This window comes from Panthera uncia, assembly GCF_023721935.1.
Source record: "Panthera uncia isolate 11264 chromosome B2 unlocalized genomic scaffold, Puncia_PCG_1.0 HiC_scaffold_24, whole genome shotgun sequence".
NCBI classification, from domain to species: Eukaryota; Metazoa; Chordata; class Mammalia; order Carnivora; family Felidae; genus Panthera; species Panthera uncia.
This window is the reverse complement of record NW_026057580.1, coordinates 15,699,224-15,723,645: the sequence shown is the minus strand read 5'-3', so window position 1 is coordinate 15,723,645 and position 24,422 is coordinate 15,699,224. Positions and strand designations below refer to the sequence as shown.

The 24,422-nt window shown below is 43.4% G+C and overlaps 1 protein-coding gene across 1 annotated transcript; it reads right to left on the bottom strand.

The window, feature by feature from the left end:
* Positions 1–1,430: 1,430 nt before the first annotated feature.
* ADGRF2 (adhesion G protein-coupled receptor F2) lies at positions 1,431–24,199 on the bottom strand. Its single transcript, XM_049653780.1, has 8 exons — positions 24,008–24,199; positions 19,170–19,209; positions 18,315–18,466; positions 15,381–15,614; positions 12,577–13,938; positions 6,855–6,896; positions 3,928–3,987; positions 1,431–1,509 (listed from the first exon to the last, which is right to left on the bottom strand). Exons 1-8 carry the CDS (start codon positions 24,077–24,079, stop codon positions 1,462–1,464), a joined length of 2,010 nt encoding a protein of 669 aa, XP_049509737.1. The 5' UTR covers positions 24,080–24,199; the 3' UTR covers positions 1,431–1,461.
* Between the last annotated feature and the right edge of the window lie 223 nt (positions 24,200–24,422).

Here is a 24,422-nt window from a genome sequence, read left to right as displayed (position 1 = left end):
ACAACTTTAATGAACAGGTGGCAAGACCCAAAAGCCTCACAGCAACTACACTACAGGCTCACTCTTTCTGGAACAGTAAGCCCCTTTGGGTAGAGCCTCCTTGGCAAATGGAGAGTCTCTTTCTTTTAAGTCACTCTGGAATCCAGGGAACAGGCTGGTTTTCCACAGCCTACAAATGCTGAGCTACAATCCTTGTCTTTCTGTAAGCAGGACCGATTCCTTTCCTCTTGGAAAAGACCCCTTTCTTTGTACAAGGCCCTGGGCTGCCACCGAAGGTCTCAGCCACAGAGGCTCATGGGAGCCAGGAGGTATTGGGATGGGGGGAGGGGAGGGTCTCTGTCTATGTATCTGAATGCCTCTCTCTGCATCTGTCCTCATTTCTGTCGCTGTCACTCTATGTGTGTCTCTGAGTGAGCCTCAGTCTCTGTGTATGTTTCTGTTTCTTTCTGTGTTTTCTGGGTCTCTCTCTGTAACCGTTGGCTTCTCTCTGTATCTCTCTGACTCACCGCAAATGTGGGCATCCTGTTGTGGGTGTCTCCATCTTTCTGTCTGATCTTCTCTCTCTAGATCTATAGAGACCTGGACACAGAGGATTGGAAGACTTGCCTGCACATGTCCACATGTCTGGGTGGTTCTCTTATGACCCAGAGTCACCACGCCCCTCGGTGTCTCTGTATTTCTGTTTCCCCTGTAACTCCCGTCTCTCTGTTTCTACATCTCTGTCTCTCAGACATTACCTCAAAAGTGAATTAACTTCTGCATTATCCCTGAAGCCTCTCACAGGTGGTGTTTACGATAATTCCTTGATCTTTCAACACTAGGGAACGAGAGGGGCCACAGTAGGATGTGTGGGGATATTATTGATATCATGTCCTGGGGATGGGGAATTAGAGAGAGAAGAGAGGCAGCAGTCATGTAGAGCTGTGCAAATACCCCCCTTTAAATACACTCAGGCTAACTTACAACCATTCTCAGACACGCCTCACTGTTTTATAGCGACAACAAAAATTTCAGGAATGCAAGAATTAGAAGTGTGAATGTAACTCCAACCATAGCTAGAGGAGAATAGATTGTATAAGAAGAATCCTTTCAATCAAGAAAAAAAACATTCATGGGCACCTGGGTGGCTCAGTTGGTTAAGTGTCTGACTTCAGCTCAGGTCATGATCCAGAGGTTCATGAGTTCAAGCCCCGCATCGGGCTGTGTGCTGACAGATCAGAGCCTGGAGCCTGCTTCGGATTCTGTGTCTCCCTCTCTCTCTGCCCCTTCCCCCTGCTCGCACTCTCTCTCTCTCCTTCTCTCTCTCTCTCTCAAAAGTAAATAAACTTTAAAAAAACAAAATTTAAAAAAAAAGAAACATTAAAAAAAGAAAAACAAAAAACATTCTTAATTACAATGTCATGAATTTGGGAACCCCTTCCTTTGCACTCACCTCCCAAGTTAGGAGTATAGCCGGCTGTGTTAGCTTGGCCCTTTGGTGGGGTGACCAGAGAAATCAGTAGAAAGATTCTGTTGATGACAGAGGCATAATTGCATTTATCATTAGTAGTCTTTTCAATTATCACAACTAGTCAAAGCACATAGAGAACTGTGACCCACAGCAATTTATTTTATCCCTTCACTCTAACCCCCTCCTTCTTTGTATTAGCACCACGTACAACACAATAACAGGCCCGTGTGAGAGATCCCCCGGCTCCCACCTGGCCTGGCTCCCGGTCCTGAGGGGTCTCTAGTTTGGGAGGGAGATGGGGAGAAGGCAGCTGAGTGGCGTGGAGAGACAGAGCAACACCAGAACGCCTCCTAGCCCTCAAATAGCTTTTCTCAGCAGGCCTGCTGGAATCTTCCATGATACAGTCATCCTTTTATAATGTACCTGAGTCTAAAAGATCCTCGTGTTTTAGGTAAATGTTGCTTAAGATGCATCAGCTCTCTGGTGAAATGATTACCGCATGAGCGTGGACTAACTCACCACACCGGATACCAAAAGAACACATTTCTTATCCTGAGTCTGGGGAGCTGGGACTGATGCCCCGCAGACAGCTGTGACAGGGGAAAGGGTTCAGCCTGGCCTGTAGGAGATTGCTACACGGGGAGCAGAGGTCTGCGAAGTAGGAGAGAAGACAGACAAGCCCTACTTCCTCTGAGGAGGGCTGATAAAACCGACTTGGAACAGCCTACAGCTAGCGGGCAGGGGAAGGATTTTAAGACGTTAGGATAAATTTACCAGGTTCCTGGACCAGTGGTTCATGGCCTTGGCAGCTCTTCAGAATCACTGGGAAACTTTAAAACAAACCAAAAAAAGTGACAGGCCCTACTCCCTGCTTTAAATTTTCTTGGACGTACGTGGTATTTTTTAAAAGTTCTCTAGATGTTTCTAAGGTGCAGCCAGCATTGAAACCACTGACTCAAACAACCAACAAACTGGTAATAAAGTTCTGGGTATAATCCTGACTTGTATTTAAGTACAGACACGAAGAGAAGTGGGCCAGATGATCAGAGAGCAATTCACCCCTGTGGTGGCTGAATGGATCAGTACTAGAAATGCATAAGGAAAGGAACAGTGACAGACTGGAAGCAACTGGAAGAGCCAAGACTCTCCTGAGAGCAGGGGACAGACCCAGTGAGGTGGTAAGGGGATACTTATGCCAGGCAGACTGATCGGAGGCAAATATGTACAATGCTAGGTAGGGTCTCAGCATCGGCTACGTTAGAACCACCTGGGGAGCTTGTAAAACTCCCAGACACATCGCAGACCGATCCAATTAGAATCTTCAGGCGTGAGACTCAAGCAACATTTTTTGAAGCTTCCTAATCGATTCTGATCTTCGGGTAATGTTGAGAACCACTGCTTTGAGTAACTATTGACGTTTATTCTCAATAAAACTTAGCTTTTGAAAATTTCAGCTGGAAAAGATATAGAGAGGTCAACAATCTGCCAGGTTTGGAGACCAAGGACCAAGTTTAGGTAAGAGTAACAGGAAAGGAGACAGGAAAATAGAGGGAAGAGAAAGGAGGGAAGATAAAAGGGGGCCTAAAGAGGAGAGAATAGAAAGGCAAAGGACATATGGGGGGCCAATGCTGTTACTCAGGGCCATGGGTACCAGCTCTACAGTGATGGGGCACCCCTCTCCATGCACATGTCCTGCAACCCAGTCCACGCACGGTGGTATAGATCCCATCCGATGTTGGCATGGGAAACTCTAGATTGCCTCTTCTCTTGTGACTCAGTATGTTCCCTGGGCCAACACTGATCCCCTCGTGCTGCCATTTAAACATTTTTTAGTTTTTCCCTCACTCAGAAGAGCTGAGGGAGCGAAACTTGGCCTAACAATACATGATTTCTACACTGTAGGAAGTGAACATCAAGGAGAGGGCTTGTGGGCTACTAAACTGTAGAGCCTTCTCCACAACACCGCTGAGCAGCCCCGAACCTTCTCTTACAATTCCGGTAACCATGGCAGTCATCCTTCTTGAAAATCAAGCTATGAGGAAGTTCTTTGTGGAGGGTCAGAATTTGTTTCCCTGGACTTTCACACTGTGGATGTGGTTCAACCGATTGGAGTCATGGAGAACGAACAGCCTATCAAGGGAAGCTGAGATTTTCCCTTCTCTCATTTCCCTGCCTCATCACAGGCTTGCTCTCCTGCTGCATGAGTCGCGGTTTGTCCCTCCAGGCCCCCTCCCGACCCCCTGCCTGGCCACTCTCCTCTAAATGCATTTAAGTGTGCTTTCCTTTCTTTGGATGTGGTCCCACCACTCCAGAAAGAATCTGAACAGCTCAAAGAGGTGCTCCCTTGGCACTTCTGAAAAACCCATACCACAGAGCATTAAGGTGCTTGGTTTATTAACAGTCCATACGCCAGAAATGCCAACACTGTTGTCATCTTGTCAAACGTCTAAATGCAATAATGCACATGAAGGCTTTACCTCTGAGATTCTGGAGATCCATTTTGCAGAAGTTACTCGACCCTTTAAAGCTTCTCTTATCTGGAGAGAGAACAAAAGGGGTTAATAATTTAAAAAATTACGAGAGGCCATCACACGTGCTGGGGCCTGGCGAACACTCTGGCAAGGGAGGGTGTTACCAGCTGGGTCCTGTCGGTGGGTCATGGAGGGATCAGGAACTTGGAGGAGTGGTTCGGGAAAAGGTGGAGAGAGGGGGAAGCACAAGGAAGATGAGGCTGGCTCAGGACACTCATACTCAGGGGCCTTCAACATGAACCCAGTGACTAAGAAGCACATTTTGCCACGGGTTAGAGCAATCTTTGACTTAGCACTGGGAGTTTTTTTGCAGCCCTTGAATAGTTGAACATTTCCCACAGCTGCCAGTTATTTAAACCCTGCTTTCTAGAGGTCAATCCAAAGCTAAAAAAAAAAAAAAAAAATCTTATGCAATATGGCAAAAGCCCGTGGAACGGAGAATAATAAGAATAATAAATAACAATTCTATTTTGTTTTTTAAATATATATTAAATAGATTTAACGTACATATAAATATGAAAGGTAAATCTATTTAATATATATTCAATACTATATAATATATGATGATATATTCTTTATTAACACTAATGTAATATATAATATAAATTAATAGAATATTAATATAGCATATTAGTGTCAAATATATTTTGTTTCTTTAATTGTATTTTATTGTATATTTATATTTTGTCTTGAAAAAGCACTTTAAAGTCCTTTTCACACCCGCCATCTCATTTTATCCAAAAAACGGCCCTGTCAGATAGGTACCATTATTTCCATTTTATAACCGAGGACATTAAGTCCAGGAGATGAAGGGACACCCAAAGTCAGTTGACTGGTGAGAAGAGCCAAAAAGTCAGTTGACTGCGGAGAAGAGCCAGGACTTGAGTTCATGTCTCCTGACTCCAGACCAACCTGTCATTTTCCCTCAATCTCTCTGGCTGAACGCAGGCAGTGTCTTCTTGTTTTTACTCTGTCTTCCCTTCTACTTTACAAAATGCCACTCATCTTCCAAGGCCTTATAGTTCTGTCTTGACAGTTAATGGATGCCCAAGTCCTCCAGCTCAGAGTGACTTCACCCTTCGCAGAAAATGTGATGTTCTTTGCCACACACAGGCTCCGGAGAGGAAGGAGCACCCCCCGGGGTTTGGGGGCTGTGCCCTCAAGGGCCCATGAGGATATGAGAAGACATACTGGAGGTTCTCTTTACAATTCTTCCTTTTTATGTTTCACAGTGTGCAAAATACATACTTTGTAAATTAATAATAAACACATCTGGGGACACATGCTCACTGTTTTTTACTGATGTAAAAATTTGACTACTGGCATATACAGCTTTGTATCAATTAATCATGTTTGGTCCTGTGACATCTTTGAGTCTTTACCTATTATAATTTTAAATATGAGAGGTTTTGATCTTGGTAGAAAGTTGTAGGTCTTAGAGTTCTTTGCACATCTCATAACACCTGGTAAATCAGTAAGTAAAAATGTTGCTGCTGATGCTTTGACAACAAATACTAGTTGTGGTATTATGGTTAATAAAGAAAAAAAAACCCACAATCATACGGTATGCAACTGTGTACCACCTTAAATGCTTTCTGTGTTTTTTCACTTGCAAAATCACATTGGTTCTCTACCTCATCTGGCAGAAGAGGCAGGAAAATCATCATTATCTCTGCATTCTGTTTAGGGGATCTGGGTTCCTGAGAGTGAAGGACTCCCCAGTGTCTCAGAGATAGTACATAGAAAGACTGAAACACTAATACTCTGCCACCTCTAAATAATTTTTGTTAGGTTGATATGGTATCCTCATAACAAAATGAAAGGACCGGTGTGAATTGCCCCTTTCACAAACCTCAGACATTAACTTAATAATAGAATAGCATAGATAAAAAAATTAATTCATTAAACGCCCCTGCAGGGGAAGTGTTTGCATCTACATTTGAGAGGGTGGCTTGCTTGTCTCACTCCAGGAGGCAGGGGGTGAAAGAGGGTGATCTTAGAAGGCTGGGTAACCATTTGATATTTTATTCATGTTTAGTCTTTATGTGTCTTCACCACTCACCACCTATTCACACTCATCCGTACTTGGGAAATTCCCTTCTCTGGGTCCACCGCTCTATAAAGTAGAACTCACTGTCCCAACTTCTCTTGCAGCTAAGATGCAGCCATGTGACCTGGACTCAGCCAATCAGACATGTCAGTGCAAAGAAGCAGGTGCCAGGGGGCCCCAACAGGCAGGGTGAAGGTGACTTCCAAGACAACAGTAGCAGCAATTCTAGCTTACCATCTGCTACCTGACCTTGGCCTGGCAAGCTGTGCTATCTGGGCCCAGGAAAATGAGGAGGAACATTGGTGTCTAGTTCCATGCTATGGATGGGGAACTGTGCCTGGGATGTAGCCTCCAAGGCTCTAAGCCAGAGGGACTTCCCCAAAGATGATATTGTAAGATTTCATGAGTCCTCTTTCTGCTTCAACTTGCTAGAGTGGGTTTCTGTAGAGATCATGGGCAAGTTTAACCACTCTGAGTCTCAGTTTCCTCATCCATAAAATGGAATATAAGAATATCCAAGATTGTTTTAAGGATTAGAGGCAATGCACATAAAATGCTCAGCTCTGTAAGAGTTTGTAAGATAGATATTACTTCCATCATAAAAAAGAGTGATGCCCTGTTTGAGTGTGTGCACAAATGACTGAAGTCAAAGATGCTCAGTAAGGGGTCTTTCCAAGTGAGAATTCCAGGGCCAAATACAGTTAATGCAAGAGGAGGAGGAGGAGGAAGAAAATGGGGAGGGGGGGGAGAAGAAGAAGAAGAAGAAGAAAAAGGAGGAGGAGGAGGAGGAGAGGGAGGAGGGGGGGAAGAGGATTTACAATACCTTTGGATCCAGGATTGTTCCAAACACCAAGATGAAGAAGCCCTGAGAAAGAAGAGGAAAGAAAAGCCATTTACAATAATAATAATAATAATAAATATTGGTATTTATCAGTCCTTTTCTAGTTTAAAAAACAAACGAAATAAAAACAATTTATTAAATCTTTGACTCTGTTAAGGCCACACGACCTGGGTTCATACACTCAATGAATATTCATTGAGCCTCTTCCACGTGCCAGCCACTGTTCTCGACACTTGGGATACGTCACTAAACCCAACAGACCAAGGTCTGTGATTCATACAAGAAGATTATGGGGATTTCTTTTTAAGTAGGGCAAACTAAAAGCATTTAGCATTGACCAGGAGCTCGCCAGAACATATATCTCACTAGAACACAATAGTCTGAGCAAGACTCAGAGGAGATGTTAGGCCATGGACAGCAGTTTTGCAGTCCTTGGACAAACTAATGAAAGAAACTTCCACACAAAAAAAGCAAAGCAGCTATGCTCAGCTTCTGTTAGCACTCTCAACTTCCTTCCCCCATCCACAACCAAAGAAAATTATAAAACTTGAAAAGAAAAATCAAGTACAGGGTGCCTGGGTGGCTCAGTCAGTTAAGCATCCCATTCTTGATTTCAGCTCAGGTCATGATCTCACGGTTCGTGAGTTCAAACCCTGCATCAGGCTCTGTGCTGACAGTGCAGAGCCTGCTTGGGATTCTTTCTCTCCCTCTTTCTCTGCCCCTCCCCTGCTCTCTCTCTCTATCTCTCTCTCTCTCTCTCAAAATAAATAAGTAAACAAAAAAAAAAATAAATTTTAAGGAAAAGTCAAGTACATGGGCCCTAAGACATAAAACAGATTGAGCTTCTAAGCACATAACAGGTGCTCAGAAACAGGTGCTCCAAATATGACATAGAGGGAATTATAGCTCTCCTATCCCTTACCATCCATTCAAAAAGAGACCCCATTAAAGTCAAAAGGAGGCTGTTCCTCTATCATTACAGTCCATTTGAATTGGCACAGAACCCCCCTGGAAGAACGAAGAAAAAGTATTCATCCCATTTTTCAGACAAGTAGAAAGAAACTCAGAGATTCAACTTTCAAAATGTAACAGATAGCAACATTCATTAGTTTCTCCTGAAGGCGTGGTTACTTGAGTCCCGGCCCACCTGAGAGGAGAAGTGAGATAATGACTTTGATTAGCAAGGCATCCCTCTGTTAAGCTGCTTTGATCTCATAATCGAATGTGAACACTTAGCTAAGCAGATGCCTATGAGGACACATGGGTTTAATATAAGTGGTGCCATAAAGATGTTGCAACTCAGTAACAGCAACATCAAACCCACTGCTACCTCTATTTGTAAAAGCTTAGCTGACAGGTGGAGGATTTCACAGGGACCAGTGCTGACCACGAAGCTCATCCAATCCCCAAACATACTAAATCCACCTCTCCATTCAGCCAGTCCACCAAGCACTCCAAAGCTTGGAGACCTTCTATCAGATTGCTTTTCTGTGTGACACTCTTAGCCTATAAGATAACTATTGAAATCTGTCATTGTGTCTACCAAGAAAATGTCATTGCTAGCATGGTCACATAGGTTACAAAGCATCATTCATATAAAGATGCCTGGAACAAATACAACCAGGTCTGGTTTTGGTACCGGGAATACATTTTAAATCAGAATCTCCATGAATTTTGCCCAGGAGTTAAATTTTTAAAATATCTAGGAACTGTACGTTTAGCCCGTTTCTTCCAAAACATGCATTCCTTTGGCTAAAGGACTAAGAGGAATTTCTCTCCTTGTTAGATTTTCAATTTCTTGAGGCTAAACCAATTATATTCATATCTGCAACATTTAGCATAATGCTTGACACACAATAAGTACTCAGTAAATGTGTGTTTCTATTTGTGTGTGTGCATCTATATCTGTGTTTGTGTGTGTTTAACTGCTTTATTATGCAACCTGAATTTGTACACTCATAAACATGTAACAGGAACATATTCCAGTAGGATCACTTTTTATTGGTCCCACCTTGGGAAAAGTTACACGAAATATCATTCAGAAAATTTGGATAGATTATTAGTCAAAGGTTTAGTATCTGATTGATAAAATACACTGGTAGTCGCTTCTTTGCATTTCTTTTAGCAGATAAAGCTTAATTTGAGCAGATAAATGTCAAGGTGTTCTCCCATGTTTTAAAATATATGCTTTACTGCTATGGAAGGAATGTTCATATCCTCTCCGCCAAAATTTGTATGTTAAATCCTAATGCCCAAAGTGGAGGCATGCATTTGGAAGGTAATTAGGTCACAAGGGTGGGGCCCTCATGAAAGGGATTAGTGCGCTTACAAAAGAGACCCCAGAAAGCTCCCTTGCCCCTTCTGCTATGTGATGTTCTAGCAAGAAGATGGTATCGATCTATGAGGCAGGAAGCAAGCTCTCTCCAAACACCACATTTGTATGTGCCTTGATCTTGGACTTCCCAGCCTCCAGAACTGTGAGAAATAAATTTCTGTTGTTTGTAAGCCACCCAATCTACGGTATTTTTATTACAGCGGCTCAAATGAACTGAGACATTTATTTTCTCTAGCCACAACAGCTATGAGGGGGTCCCCACAGCTTACCCAACCTACAGCTACTGCTATGGAAGGCATACGAAAGGAACTGTATTTACAGTTGTATTCAGTAAATACAAGAGAGGATACCAACCAGAAGTTATGGATTACAAGTGAGCAGTCAAATCAGCAATTGACTACATAATAATTATCCTCTGGTAAAGGGGATGATCGAGCTTTAAAACCAATGGAGGTGCTCACATGAGGCTAGGACCAGGAAAGCTTCAGAAGAGTCTTTCTCTTACATCTTCTGGACCTCCCAGTGTGTTTAGGAGTCTCTCTCCCCTCTCTGCTCTATCAGCCCCAGCTGCCCCTCATCTTGGCTCTTCCTAAGACTCTGCTTGTCCTGCTTCCTTCTGCTCACTTCATTGTGTCTCCCACCTCAACAGATCTGTGGCTCTCCTTTCTCTCCTCCAACACTGGGCATCCTCAGGATGCCCTGGTCCACGGCTCTGGTAAATAGCAATAACCAGCTCTCCTAATTTGAAGCACTTACCAGTCTCCATTTAAATACTCCCACCCTGGCTGATTTAAATCTAACAACATGACATCACTGAAGATGGAGTTAGAAAGGGATGGACACATCATAATACAGGGTTTCCACCATACACATACAGTAGATGCAAATACCCTCACAAGCAAAGTAAAGTGTAGACAAATAATTAGGAAGTAATGCATTTGGAGGATGTAGGACCTTAAACAGAGCCATTGTTTTATTTAATTAAAAGTTTATATGTTTAATTTTTAATGATGTCCCTTTGCAAAATTCCTAAAAATAGAAGTCATTTCTCTTGAGCCAGGGCAAACCAGCTCCAGCACACCGGTGCCTAATACCTACCAGTCCTCATGCTCAGGGTCTACCCTTCACCCACACCCTGCTCTCAGCTTCTCACCTCCATCAGTACTGGCATTTGGATGAGCTCCATCCCCCTTGCCAGGAGTCAAGACAAAAACTGAGTTGAAATTACAAGTTGATCCTGTCATGACAGGTAAAGGAACTCATGGCACCAAAATACGAGTGCTCAGAGCCTAGTCCCAACAAAAATCACAGTAAAGATCTGCAACCCCAACACCGGGTGACAAGGAAAGGGAAATGTTGAGGAGTAGATACATCAACTCCTTAAGGGTTCCTGACAAATAGCCATGGGAATATACTGAACAGAAATTTAAGAACACTAGGTTGTTCTCCCAGCCCTATGCATGACTAGCCACATAAACATGGATAAGAGCTATACAAAAATTATAGGATACTATTCATATTTTCTATAGAAATGCATAAAAACAGAGATCCCAAAGACAAGGAACCATTATTATCATTATTATTAGCTTTGTTCTCCAAGGCATCAAAATGCTTATTATAAAATGAAATCACTGGGGGCCCCTGGGTGGCTCAATCAGTTAAGTGTCCAACTTAGCCTCAGATCATGATCTCACGGTTCGTGGGTTCAAGCCCTGTGTCGGGCTCTGTGCTGACAGCTCAGAGCCTGGACCCTGCTTCAGATTCTGTGTCTCCCTCTCTCTCTCTACCCCTCCCCCACTCACACTCTGTGTCTCCCTCTCTCTCTGTTTCTCTTAAAAATAAACATTAAAAAAACTTTTTAGGGGCGCCTGGGTGGCTCAGTTGGTTGAGCGTCTCACTTCAGCTCAGGTAATAATCTCACAGTTCATGAGTTCAAGCCCTGCATCAGGCCCTGTGCTGACAGCTCAGAGCCTGGAGCCTGCTTCAGATTCTGTGTCTCCTTCTCTCTCTGCCCCTAACCCACTCACATTCTGTCTCTGTCTCTCTCAAAAATAAATAAACATTAAAAAAAATTTTTTAAATAAAAATAAAAAAAATTTTAATGAAATTGTTTATACACAAATCTTAAAAGAGAAAAAGGAGAAAATATTTGACCCAAAATCTCTATTATCCATTAGGTAAAACATTTATTTCCGAATAAGCATACACTCAGAAGAAAGGATTATTTTAAAGGTCTTTAGAAAGATAAAAGCTTTCTTATCAACTAGTTCCTATCTACATATTTAACATTCAGTGTAATAAATTTTGGCTCCTTGGTACCCGGTGACAGAAAAAAAAAATGAAAAAAAATTCAGTCAAGTAGAGGCTTATTGAATACAGCATACTATCCTGTCATATTTCTACATGGTAACCTGGTAAGATGCTACAATGTATCTTTAAGTGAAAAAGTAAGGTGCATAATAATGTATATTTTAACCCCTATATTATGTGAAAATATATTTGTATATAAGCATAAAAAATTTGGCAAAGATACCCGTGAAACTGTGAACATTGCTTAATTCATAGAGGTGAGAGAAGAGAAGAGAAACCATCGTTAATATCATTCTGTATGACTTGCCTCATTACAATAAGATGGTTTCCAATGGGAACCAAAAATTCTAAATGGAAAGAAATGCCATGAATGTGCACATTTTAATACCTCCAGTTGGGTACCTAGATTTGGGGGAAGTAGTGGTATTTAGTTCTGAACAGTAGCAGCTCAGCCTACTGTAGTGCTATTCATGATCTTTAGGTCATTTTTGAACTTGATGCTTTCCACCCACTGTTTTATTTCAGTATTTCAGGCAGGCAGTGGTAATACCCATTTTATAAGTGAGAAAAATATGGCTCAGAAAAGTTAATCAAATACCTCAAAAGAACGTTATATATCAGTAAATGAGAGAGTCAAGATTTGCATCCAGGCCTTTCTGGGGAAAAAGAGTTTATTTCCTCACTTAATGTTCTATTCCAAATCTATTGTCTTTTATAAAGAAATACGATTCTATGGGGCTCCTGGGTGGGTCAGTCGGTTGACTTTCCAACTCTTGGTTTTGCTCAGGTCATGATCTTCCGGTTCATGAGTTTGAGTCCCACATCAAGCTCTGCACTGACAATGCGGAGCCTGCTTGGGATTCCCTCTCTCTCTCTCTCTCTCTCTCTCTCTCTCCCTCTCTCTGCCTCTCCCCTGCTCGTGCTCGCTCTCTCCCAAAATAAATAAATGAATTTTTAAAAAAGACAGAAATAAAGAAATATGATTCCAAAAGCTCCGAATCACAAAACTTCTTCCTGAATTCTCTCACTTAGTACTTGGTCAGTAGCATCTAGACTTACCTGGAATGCATTGAGCACAGAGAAGATAATGTGGAAGGCAAGGTTGCTGTCATCAATGACCATGGCTATTCCAAATCCCCAGGTCAGTCCCAGCAGCGGTGTGAGGATGGCGATGTTCTTACTGATTCTCACAATGGCTCTCACCTCCTGGAACATGGAACTGCCAATGGCGGGTCGCTGGGTCTTGACAATCACGAGTGTGACTGTGACCAGGTTCACTACCATAATGGCCAGAGCTGGGACCACAAAGGCCAAGAGGGCCTTGGTCACGTCCCAGTTGAGCCAGCAGGCCTCAGGCCGTAGGTAGCCTTTGCCGGGCTCAGTGGCAGCAACTGTGATAGCAGCAATGACCAAGGGGCACCCATAGCCGATTGAAAAGAGAGCTGCCACCAGGACCGACTTGGGCAGTGTATGGAAGACAATCAGGATTCCATAGAGGATAAGGAGTGCTTTGGCAAGCATCCAGAAAAACACAGAAAGGTAAAAGAAATGAACAAAAAATGTTGCTGCCACACACCCACTGTGATGTGTCACTGGACCGCTAAGAAAGGAAGCCACAACGAACCACACATCAGCCATCAGCAAGGTGGCCGCAACATTAGCGATGCATATATGGCGTAAGTACGAGATCTCTGTCTTTGTCACTTGACCCCAGACCAAGGCCTCAATGGACAAGCAAAGGATCAAGCTGCAAATAGAAATGCCCAGGCCTATGTACGTGATATAAGTCAGGATCGGGCTCTCCAAGATGTGGGGTGACATAAGAATGGAAAAAGAGGTAAACAACTTGCTTGGCCTACATTTGCAAACAGCTTGCTGGGAGTTTTCTTGAATTATTTGACAGGCCTGCTGGTCCCATCTGCTCTCCAAGGAGTGCCAGCCAACACACTGTGTCCTCTTCTCCTCTGACTTGTTGATCTTTTCAAAAATCAGTGAGATTCTTTTAAGTTCCTTGGGCAAAATGACAGATAAGACAAGCCCATTCACTGTGACGTTTTCCAAAAAACTGGCTTTTAAGATGGCCCCAAGAGTTGGAAATGCAATGCTGATGGCCTGAGAAGGAGCGGGCACCTTCCGAAGTTCATCTCTACTGATCAACACCTGCCCAGTGATCTCACTGCTGGTGTCATTAACTCTCATTGAAAAACTGAAATTCTTTCCAGTGTTGTCTGGGGATATGGCAGTGCCCATAGTATGAATGAAGACATCTGATATGTCAATCGGATATTTATTTATAAATAGCTTTCTGGCAAAGGAGTTGACTGAGTGTAGCAGGACACAGCTGCTATTTCTGTCCGGGATGAAGGTCCAGTTTGAGATGCTTTTGCTGTTAAGAATGTGGTTGGCCATGATGCTGTAACTCTGCCAAGGAAGAACCAGCATTAGTACTGAGCTGCTCTGGGCATCTGCCAGAACAGTCAAGAGTCACTTTCATCAAGTGTGGTCCTCCATCCAACAGCATAGACATCCCCTGGGAACTTCTTAGAAATACGCAATCTCAGGGCCCACCCTAGACCCGATGAGTCATAATCAGCATCGTAATGAGATCCCCAGGGTACCCACACACCACCAAAATGTAAGTTGAGGGATAGAGCAAGGAGTGAGTTGCCCTCGTGTCACATATGCAATGTCTCCCTGTGAGGCAGCCAGGTGGACAGCTCATGGACATCATCGGTCCCACTTCACATCTTGGTGAAGCCAGCAACTCGCTTACCCTGCTCAGTGTACCCATCATGCAATTAACATCTATTAAATCCCAACTGTGTGCAAGACCCTGTGCAGAAACATAGCGAATTGACAAGTAACCCCAGAGGCTGAACCTGCTTTTTGTCCTCTGCCTCAAAGATCAAAAATAAGGGGTGTCTGGGTGGCACAGTCAGTTAAGCAGCCGACTCTGGAGTTTGGCTCAGGTCATGATCTCACAGTTTGTGAGATTGAGCCCCACGTCAAGCTCTATGCTGACAGCGCAGACCCGCTTGGGATTCTCTCTCTTCCTCTCTCTGCCCTTTCCCCACTCGCATGCACTCTCTCTCTCAATAGATGATAGACAGATAGATAGATAGATAAAACTTTTAAAAAACACATTATTGAAAAGAAAGGAAAGGAAAGGAAAGGAAAGGAAAGGAAAGGAAAGGAGGAAGGAAAAGAAAGGAAAGGAAAGGAAAGGAAAGGAAAGGAAAGGAGGAAGGAATGGAAAGGAAAGGAAAGGAAAGGAAAGGAAAGGAAAGGAAGGGAAGGGAAGGGAAGGGAAGGGAAGGGAAGAGAAGAGAAGAGAAGAAAAGAAAAGAAAAGAAAAAAAGAAAGGAAAGGAAAGGAAAGGAAAGGAAAGGAAAGGAAAGGAAAGAAAAGAAAAGAAAAGAAAAGAAGTCCAATTCCATTTCACACTTCTGCAGCACATATGTATGGCTGTTTTCTTTGCATTCAGTCATTTTCTATTTTAGCAATCTATTATTCTGACTCAAAAATAAAAGTAAGAAAAGTCTCTGCAAGAACCAGAATGGTTCTTAGAGGTTTCCAGTGGCTAAAATACACATTGGGAAAGCTTATTCCGGTATCTGATCCAGTACCCAATAAGTGCTGTCTCTAAATGCTTACTGATGGAGCATGTTCACTTTTCTATGTCTTTTGTTCCTTGTTCAGTGAACATTTATTGAGCATTTATTGAACACTTATTGTTATGCTACGCATTACAGACACTGATGTGAAAGAGGTGGTCCTCGGACCCCAAAAAGCCCACTGAATATTCCAATCAACCTGCATTCCTTTCCACTGAGGTATCATCCTGCCAAATCAAGGCTACTCACCTTCATCTTCGCCACGTCAACATCTGTCAATAACACCGTGGATATGTTGTGTAAGAGCTGCACAATGACAGCGATGTTTCCCGGGATCCGGGGAGACTGCCGAATGTTCCTGATTACACAGGACAAATCCTTCGGACACGTTTGCATCAGCCTGTCTGTGATGGTCTCAGGCTTTCTGGCATACTCATCTACTTTTGTATTTCCTCCTAGTGGTTGGATCGAATATAAATTTGTCTACGAAGTGGCAAAAAGAAAGTTTTGATTATGTTACTTTTGTTTTGAAAATAAAAGCACCTTTACTAAAACCGAGGACAGCCTTATCACACAATTGTGTATTGCAGCGTGTTTTTCAATTTCACATCTTCAAAGTCACATCTGCTGTGGAATAACTTGCCCAATACCAAGGCACACGGACAGAAAATGAAAGTCCCAGCTTGCCAGCTGCCTGCTCCTTAATCCCCTCCCTCCAGAGAGTAAATGTTATCTTTAGCATACCACTTCAGACCCCTTCTGCGTCTCTATAGCGTATATATGTCCTGTGCGTGTAGATACATTTCTAGTGTCATTTAAGCTTATTTTTACTATTCCTGAGGGGCAGAGCATGAGGCACGAGCGTATTTTAAAAATGGAAATTCTGAACTAGATTTAGATGAATCAACTGACGCCAAGACAAAAGAATGACTGAAAATAATGAACAACAGTATCGCCTACAGATTCAGGCTCTGGGGCCCACACCTCCGTGCAGGAGTGGCAAACATGGCCCCCGACTGGCTGCCTGTTTTTTGTAAATAAAGTTTTATTGGGACCCAATCTGCTCATTTGTTTAAGTATTGTCTATGGCGGCTTTCATGCCACAATGGCAGGGTCAAATACTCGCAATAGAGACCCCATGACCCACAAGGACTAAAATATTAACTGTCTGGCCTTTAACAGAAAAAAAAAACAAAACTGCCAGCCCTTACTTCAAAGGACCCCTTTCCGGCCTCCTCTAGCCTGGCCCTTCACAAGACAAAAAGTCTGCGTGGGCCTAGAGGATACGCCTACTCAGAACTCATGTCCCTGCATCTAGACACTCAAAGTCCCTGCTTAGCAACCCCAAGTCCACTTCCAGGGCCTGCATGGCCCTCCATCCAACAGCATAGACATCCCCTGGGAACTTCTTAGAAACGCTACCAAGGATGGACCAAGCCACCGGGGTGCTAGCCACTAGGCCCGACAGGTGGCACAGGGACCTCTGTTTCCAGGGTTATGAACAGGTGGCCTTGGCTTTCCACCACCCTACAGGTGCAGGATGGAATCTGGGATGAAAGGTCAGCAGAATATATTCTACTTAGTGGTCTGTAAGCTTGATTGAAAGCATTTAGATATTAAAGTGTATGGTACGTGGCTTTCTGTGAGTATCTTTGCAAAGGTCCCTCAAATTAGGGGTGGGCCGGTGACAGACATCCTGGAGAGGGCAGCCTTTGAAGTCTGCTCAGGGACTTCAGGTGAAGAATCCACTGGCACTCCCCGTGGCCACATGCAAAACCACTGAAGGGGGATGTTCCTAGATGCTAAAGCATTGGCTCCTCTGAAGGAATCAGGAGCTGAACTTCAGAAAAGGTAAAGCCCTTATGAGAAAAAGAGTACAAAAGGGACACCTGGGTGGCTCAGTCTATTAAGGGTCCGACTTCAGCTCAGGTCTGATCTCACCATTTGTGAGTTTGAGCCCCAGGTCGGGCTCTGTGCTGACGGCTCAGAGCCTGGAGCCTGCTTTGGATTCTGTGTCTCCCTCTGTCTCTCTCTCCCCCACTCATGCTGTCTCTCTCTCTCCCTCTCTCAAAAATAAATAAACATTAAAAAAAAAAAACAAAACAAGAAAGAAGAGGAGTAAATGAAACACAAAGAGAACAAAAGTATTTGTCCTGATTTTATCAAACGTGATTTTTTTATTTTTTTTTTATTTTTTTTTTCAACGTTTTTTATTTATTTTTGGGACAGAGAGAGACAGAGCATGAACGGGGGAGGGGCAGAGAGAGAGGGAGACACAGAATCGGAAACAGGCTCCAGGCTCCGAGCCATCAGCCCAGAGCCTGACGCGGGGCTCGAACTCACGGACCGCGAGATCGTGACCTGGCTGAAGTCGGACGCTTAACCGACTGCGCCACCCAGGCGCCCCAAACGTGATTTTTTTAAATGTGTAATTACTTAAGTATATATGGAAATGTGCTCATTTGTTTGATGACGAAGTCCTTCCCTTTAGGTCAGCTTGCTTCTCATGCTTTACTGAGCACAGAAATCACCTGAGGTGATTGATACCATGAAAATTCAGATTCAACAGATCTGGGATGGGGTCTGAATTCTGCACATCTAAAAGTTCTCAGGGTTGCCCGTGCTTCTGGTCAGCGAAAGCTATGTTAAATATCACAGATCCGTATTAAAAAGCTAAAAGCTGGGGTGCCTGGTGGCTCAGTCGGTTAAGCATCCGACTTCGGCTCAGGTCATGATCTCACGGTTCGTGAATTCGAGCCCCACATCGGGCTCTGCACTGGACAGTGCAGAGCCTGCTTGGGATTCTCTCTCCCTCTGTCTCTGCCCCCTTCCCACTTGTGCTTTCTCTATCTCAACATAAATAAATAAAAATATTTTAAAAAGCTATGAGCAAAGATGGAGAAGTAGGCCATGATCCCTCCAGAAAGCCCTTCTAGCTCTGACCTCAGGATCAGGTTTCTTTGTGTCATGAAGCGTGTGGGAGACCAGAGCACAAACTTTTAGATGCCCACAGTTAGGACCTCCCTCCTTGTGCAGGGAGAGAAGATGAGCGTGTGTTTATGTATTCACGTACAAACACACTCGCCTACCAGCCCTGCCTTGTGCTCTCCCTCTCTCTTATTGACCATGCAATGCGTTGCTAACGTGGGGACTCCACTCTGTGTGCGAGAGAAAGGATAGTACCTCAAAGATGTTGAAGGCATTAAGAGTCTGACAGGTTTCAGTGATCTTGTGCCATTTCTTCTGCCTGCATAAGAACCCCATATTTCCCTGTGAGTCTGGAGGGCAAGGTTGACTGCAGTGGGAATTGTCCACACAGACTCCATCGCATACACCTGGGGAAATAAAAGGTATCAGCATCAGATGGAGAGGCTGGGGCTCTGGGCTGCACGGGCCAATCACCAAGACGTCAGCACAGCGAGGGCACGTAAACCCTGCAGACATCGGGTGTGTTTTCTTTGCAAAGTGGGGGGAGATTGAAATAGATCAGTGATTGTCATACTATTTCGGTGGCAAACACCTATTGCTTCCAACAAAACATTATCCAGAACTCAAACATGTAAGGCAGATAAAAGTGGAACTATCCCAGTTGAAGTGAGAAGCAAGAGCCCGTGTTCAGTTCACTAGGTCTGTCACACTCCACAGGAACCAGCTGGACACGTCCTGTAACCCCTCTAGCTTCCTAGAACACAGTATGGAAGCCACTGCGCTCGATGTTCTTGGAGAAAGCTCCCAGCTCCGGAATGAGTATGTCATCAACGAGTTCTCACAGACCTGTTCTAGCCACTGCTCCCATCTGACTTGGCTCAATTGAAAGAGTTTTTGGCAAAGAACTCTCAGGCCAGGATGGAGCAGAGGGTGCTGAGAGGAGAGGGGAGCAGGGGTCAAAAGTACAATTTAATAGGAGAAAGATAAACAATCCACATGCCAGCCATCCAGGCGTCCCGTCTGCCATGCCAATAAACAGAGGGCTGAGCCTGGCTATTACAATAATAAACATAAAAACTTCCATTTGATTACAAACTGCTGCCGACATACCTTGTGGCCTGGGAGACATCTCCTTGCTTTTGTTAGCAACCTAGAAAGGGAAAATCAAAATTCACATGAAAATTAATTACTGATATGCCAGCCCAATGATTCATTCTAGTCACAGACTAACAGCCACATCGGACTCAGCTCTGATGCCAAGATGCCTCCAAAAGCTGAGACCATGAAGTAAGTCCCCATGGCCCCATTCCTCATCAGCCTGGATGGCTTTCTCTCCCACTGCAGGAGCAGTCCGGCAAGAAGGATCAACGTTCTATCCAAGAAATGCACCAGGAGCAGAGGTGAGCTTACGTGGAGATTAATGAAGGTTAGGCTGTAGAATTCCTTGTGTATATGGGCCCCTTCCAAGCAGTGAGAGAGGGTTTAGCAATGTGTTCACATAATCGTGTATTTCATTAAAATTTCAAAAGCAAAATAGCTTAACCACCATCTGTTCAGACCATTATTTTTTGCCACTTCACCTTTCCTTACTTCACACTCTCCTTCATTCTGGATAGCACTAGAGAATCTAGAGAAGTAGAAGTTGAGTTGGGGATACATCTAGTTTGAATTTAATAGCATATATTTATGTAATTTGCAGTCATCAGCACATTACAAGGAGGACATCAACATATAAATGGTATTTACTTTAAGAGTGGTTACAATTAGTCACAGAACAAGAAAATTCTAAGTGTTCTGGACACTTCGCAGGTCATATATGAAAGAAACTCGTTAGATGTTTTCCCAAAGCTGACAAAAGTCTTACATATTTACATGGCGTTACTAATAATGAAACGAGAAGCTGAAAGATATTCTTCTAAACCAACAATAATAAAAAACAAATTGAATCAGCAATGCTAGAGTGAAAACTGAATAATTTTTCTATTTTCTATCCAGAAAAAAATATTACAAAATTATTGGCATGCAAGTATGCAGCTAAAAATGTAGAGACAAAAATGTGGGCAGTTCATTAATTAAAATATTGCTATTTTACTGGATTTATTACTGAATAATGCTGAGTAATTACCAAATCTAATTCTCTTCGGCATTTCTAAATTTGAAATTTGTTGCAATTACTTTCCTAAGTAGATTCTCACTTTACCCTCAATCTTGTATTTGTAATTTTGTATTCTTTTTCTTTAAAAAAAATGTTTTTAATTTTATATTGAGAGAGAGGGCAGGAGGGGCAGAGACAGACAGACAGACAGAGAGAAAAATCCCAAGCCGACTCCGCACTGTCAGCACACAGCCAGACTCAGGGCTCAATCTCACAAACTGTGAGATCATGACGGGAGACGAAATCAAGAGTCAGACACTTAAGCAACTGAGCCATCCAGGAACCCCTGTATTCTTCTCCTTTTACAGAACTCTCTTCACATCTGGCTGCCCCCTATCCTGAGCATTTCCCACCCCTCCTGATTAAAAACCCTTCTCTAGCCCACCCATTCATCAGACTAGACCCCTCACTGAGCAGCAGTATCATATTGTGGTCGAAGGGTATAGTCTTGGAGCAGACCGCCTGGGTCCAAATCCCAACACCACTACTTGAAACCTTGAAAAAGTTCATCTCTCTGGGCCTCAGGGTCCTCATCGATAAAGCAGGGTGAGAATGATACTATTAGAATTGTGTGATACCTCAGAGCACTTTAATGAAGAATAAATGAGATCAGCTATGGAAAACACTTAGAATGGGGCCTGGAATATCTTAAGTGGTACTTAAGATTTAGCTCCTGTTACTATTCTCTGAATATGAACTTACTATCTATTACATACAGAGCTCAAGTTCGTCCCTTCCAACAAGTCTTTCCAGTTTCAAATGGTACATCGTTCCCTCTCTGTCTCCTGTAGGATTTGTTGTTTACACCACTATACCTCTCATTCAATGCTTCACATATACTCACCTTCCTGCCTTTGACTCTCTAATCATTTTTATATATGCATATTATCTCATTTAAATTGTATGTTCCTTAAGAACAAAATCCACGGATGGATTTTGTATTGTGTTTTTTATACCCCCCTAAGATGCTAGTTCTGTGTCTTGTACATATATGTGTATATACATATTAGCTTGTATGTATATACTGACATACATGTGCGTGTGTGTGTGTACACGGGGAGAGAGAGAGAGAGAGACTGAAACTTCCTGTGTTTGTACCAGAAGTTTGCTCTCTAGTGGCTGGGAAGAGACATGGTCCAATTCTCCAACTTGCATTCCAAGATCTAAACCACTAGGGAAGGAATTAGAAATTCAGTGACTCAACGGTGTGACTAACATGTAGAGGTCATGTCCCTCTCTCCTTCACTATATTGTTTCTCTCTGTGTTATCAAGAAGCAAGCCTGACACTTCCATTTTCTCTACCAAATAAGAATTTAAGAGAATCTGAATTGAGCATTTAGGGTCTGTCTAAAGTGAAGGGTATCACTGCAGACTTGTGAGTTACGATATCCTTCAAAGCACTGAGGCAAGCTGACTTCCCATTTTACGGTCTACAGATTCAAGCCTTATTTCATACCTGGGAGACTCAAAGGCTTTTGACCCCAACAAAAATAACAAAATGGCGTATTTTTTTTTTTTTAGTTTTGAAAGACCTTCTTATTTTATAAATAAAGAAAGCGCATCTTTGATAGATGAGGTGATTTACACAAAACCATGCAGGGGGCTCCTCTTAGAGTTGGAACCAGAACCCAGCTCTTCTCAATCCTACAACACTGTTCTTTCCACCAAGCCATCCCATATGCATGTGGAGAGAGCAGAGGAGGATGTAGGGTGTAGGGAGGTGATGCTCTAAACTCATCCTGAGAGGGTCATGGTCTCTAATACACCACAATAAAGCACTTAAAAGTGAAATTCCGGGGGCGCTTGGCTGGCTTGGTCAGTGGAGTGTGCAACTGTTGGTTCTGAGGTTGTAAGCCCGAGCCCCACGTTGGGTGTATAAATTACTTAATAGAGCCTTTAAAAAAAAAAAAAAAAAAAAAAAAAAGTGGACGACTCCAGATAATACTTGGCCCATTATACAGATTCCAGTGAAGTCACATTATATTGATCACATATGTGGGCAGAAGACCGTGGCATGCTATTTACAAAGAATTCTAGAAATTCTACCTTCTTAAGTGAAAGATCTGATTTACTTCTTCCCAGTGAATTTGCCAAAGCACATCCATATATGACTCCTGGTCATTTCATTTCTAGGGTGGCATCCTATATGAGCCACTTGAGCTTCAGATGTCCTCAATCTTCAGGAGCGCCTGGGTGGCTCAGGCGGTTGAGCGTCCAGCTCCTGATTTCAGCTCAGGTCATGAACCCAGAGTCATGGGATTGAGCCCCGTGTTGGGCTTCTCTCTCTCTCTCTCTCCCTCTCTCTCTCTTTCAATACCTCTGCCCTTCTTCTCCACTAGTGCTCTCTCTATCTACAAAAAGAAAAAAAAAAAAGGTCTACAATCTTCACCATAACAGTAGGAAAAAGACCCTTTGAAAACCTGTAATCTGCTCAACTGAAAAGCTGCCTGAGTGCGTAGACAGGTCAGGAGAGGGGTAGCACTCAGAAACTCAGCATCCGGCAACTTCTAAATTGAGAAGAAAAGGATGGAATGCTCATAACTTGATCCCCAATAACCAAGAAAACAAAGTCAATCTCCCAGGCTCTGCCTAGTCTTTAAGTTCTGCCTTGTGGGAAAATATGGATGAGGAAATGAAGAAGGGGAAGAGAACCAAACTGTGGGGTCGGGATGTCTTCTGAAAGAGGTCTTTCAGAAAGAGTCTTTAGCCTCTCCCAGAAGCCAGACACCAGTCCAGTGCTGGGGAAAAGGGAAGTCATGGAGAAAATTCCCATCCAGTGGCACACCACTCAGAAGATAAAGTAAATATCATTTGGAAATTCCCAGAAAGAATTTCCAAAGTCATTCTTTCCTAAGGAGGCTTTCGCTAAGAAGGCACTTATTAAAATGAAAAGAACAAGAAACAGAATCTGAAGAAACCGGGGCACTGGCCTTGGTCCTGTGGCTGGGTAGATACGGAACCTCAAGAAAATCACATTCCACACCATGGGCCTCAGTTTCCCTATCTGAATGTAAGAGATGGAACTCCTGTCCAGAACTTGTAGTCCAATAATAATACACTGTTCCTAAGAAGGTCAAAGTAGTCTTAGTCCTTCTCTCCCTCTCTCAATCGCTCAATGATTCTCCACACCTAATTTGAAGTAAGTAACTGTTAAGGACATTAAAATGACTTATGGTATGAGTGAAAATATTCTAGAGAGAGTCATAAGGCTCACTGCCCCACAAAACTTACAAATAGTACATTGCTACAAACCTTACCCCAGTTAAACCTTGATTAACCATTGGCTGTCAGAGTTCCTCATTTCTCCTTCCGGCCCATCCACTGTGTTCACTATCACGATTCTCATTCTGGATGGGACAATGCCTCATTGAGCCAGACCATTCCTAGGGCCTGCCCACTAAATGCCATTAAGTATCTCCCAGTCATTGTGACATCCCTCACTGCCCCCACACTTTCAAGTGCCTCTACGGAAGTAGCACTGTCCAGCGGTGAGCAATGAAAAGTCATCACCGTCAAAGGATATGAAAAAAAAAAAAAAAAGAGTTTATCACCCTTAAATCATTTGAGCCTCATTGCATCTCGGAAACTTGTAGAAAAAAATCAAAAAAAAAAATAGTCTGAAGCTATTAGCTAAAACAGGTTTTGGTTACCCACAGCTGTAATTTCTTCGGGCTGGACCACTATCTTCTCCCTACACTTGAGCACAGGTAACTACGAGCTGCCGGACAGATGGGTTTTCGTTTCCATTTGCTCTCTCCCTACCGGTTCCTTCTCCCACCTCCCTTTGCTTACCTGGCATAATGTCCTGCAGGATTCTGTGGGCAAAAGAAACGCTAAGCAGTAGAGCAAAAGCATGTGAGTCATCGTCTTCCACACCGCTGCCTTTCTTGCTTCTACAAAAATAAATGAAAAAGCAAAGTGTCTCCAATCTGAAGCTTTCAAAGTCTCTCACTGCAGTCAGCCCGTAAGTCTGGGTTCTGTCCTGAGTGCTGTCAACTCAGACTTCTCTGCCCCAGAGGTGGCGTCCCTGTGGCCTCCCATGGACCTCACCAGGAGGCTGCAGGTGTGAGCGGCTGGTGCCAGGAAGCACAGGCAACCTGACACCTGAGGTAGGAATCCTTCCAAAGGAAGCTGCCTGCTGGGGTGTAATGAATAATAGCCCGCGTTCAGGGATCCAGAAGGATGGTTCACTCCCTGGGTTAGGCAG

What these genes read in the sequence shown, in the direction of transcription:
- ADGRF2 (XM_049653780.1), bottom strand. Translation starts at nt 24,079, where the DNA reads ATGACTCACATGCTTTTGCTCTACTGCTTAGCGTTTCTTTTGCCCACA. An exon ending in GATGTCTCCCAGGCCACAAG is followed by an intron (nt 18,467 to 19,169) that starts GTATGTCGGCAG and finishes TTATTTCCCCAG; the next exon opens with GTGTATGCGATGGAGTCTGT. An exon ending in ATGCCTTCAACATCTTTGAG is followed by an intron (nt 15,615 to 18,314) that starts GTACTATCCTTT and finishes GCCACTTCGTAG; the next exon opens with ACAAATTTATATTCGATCCA.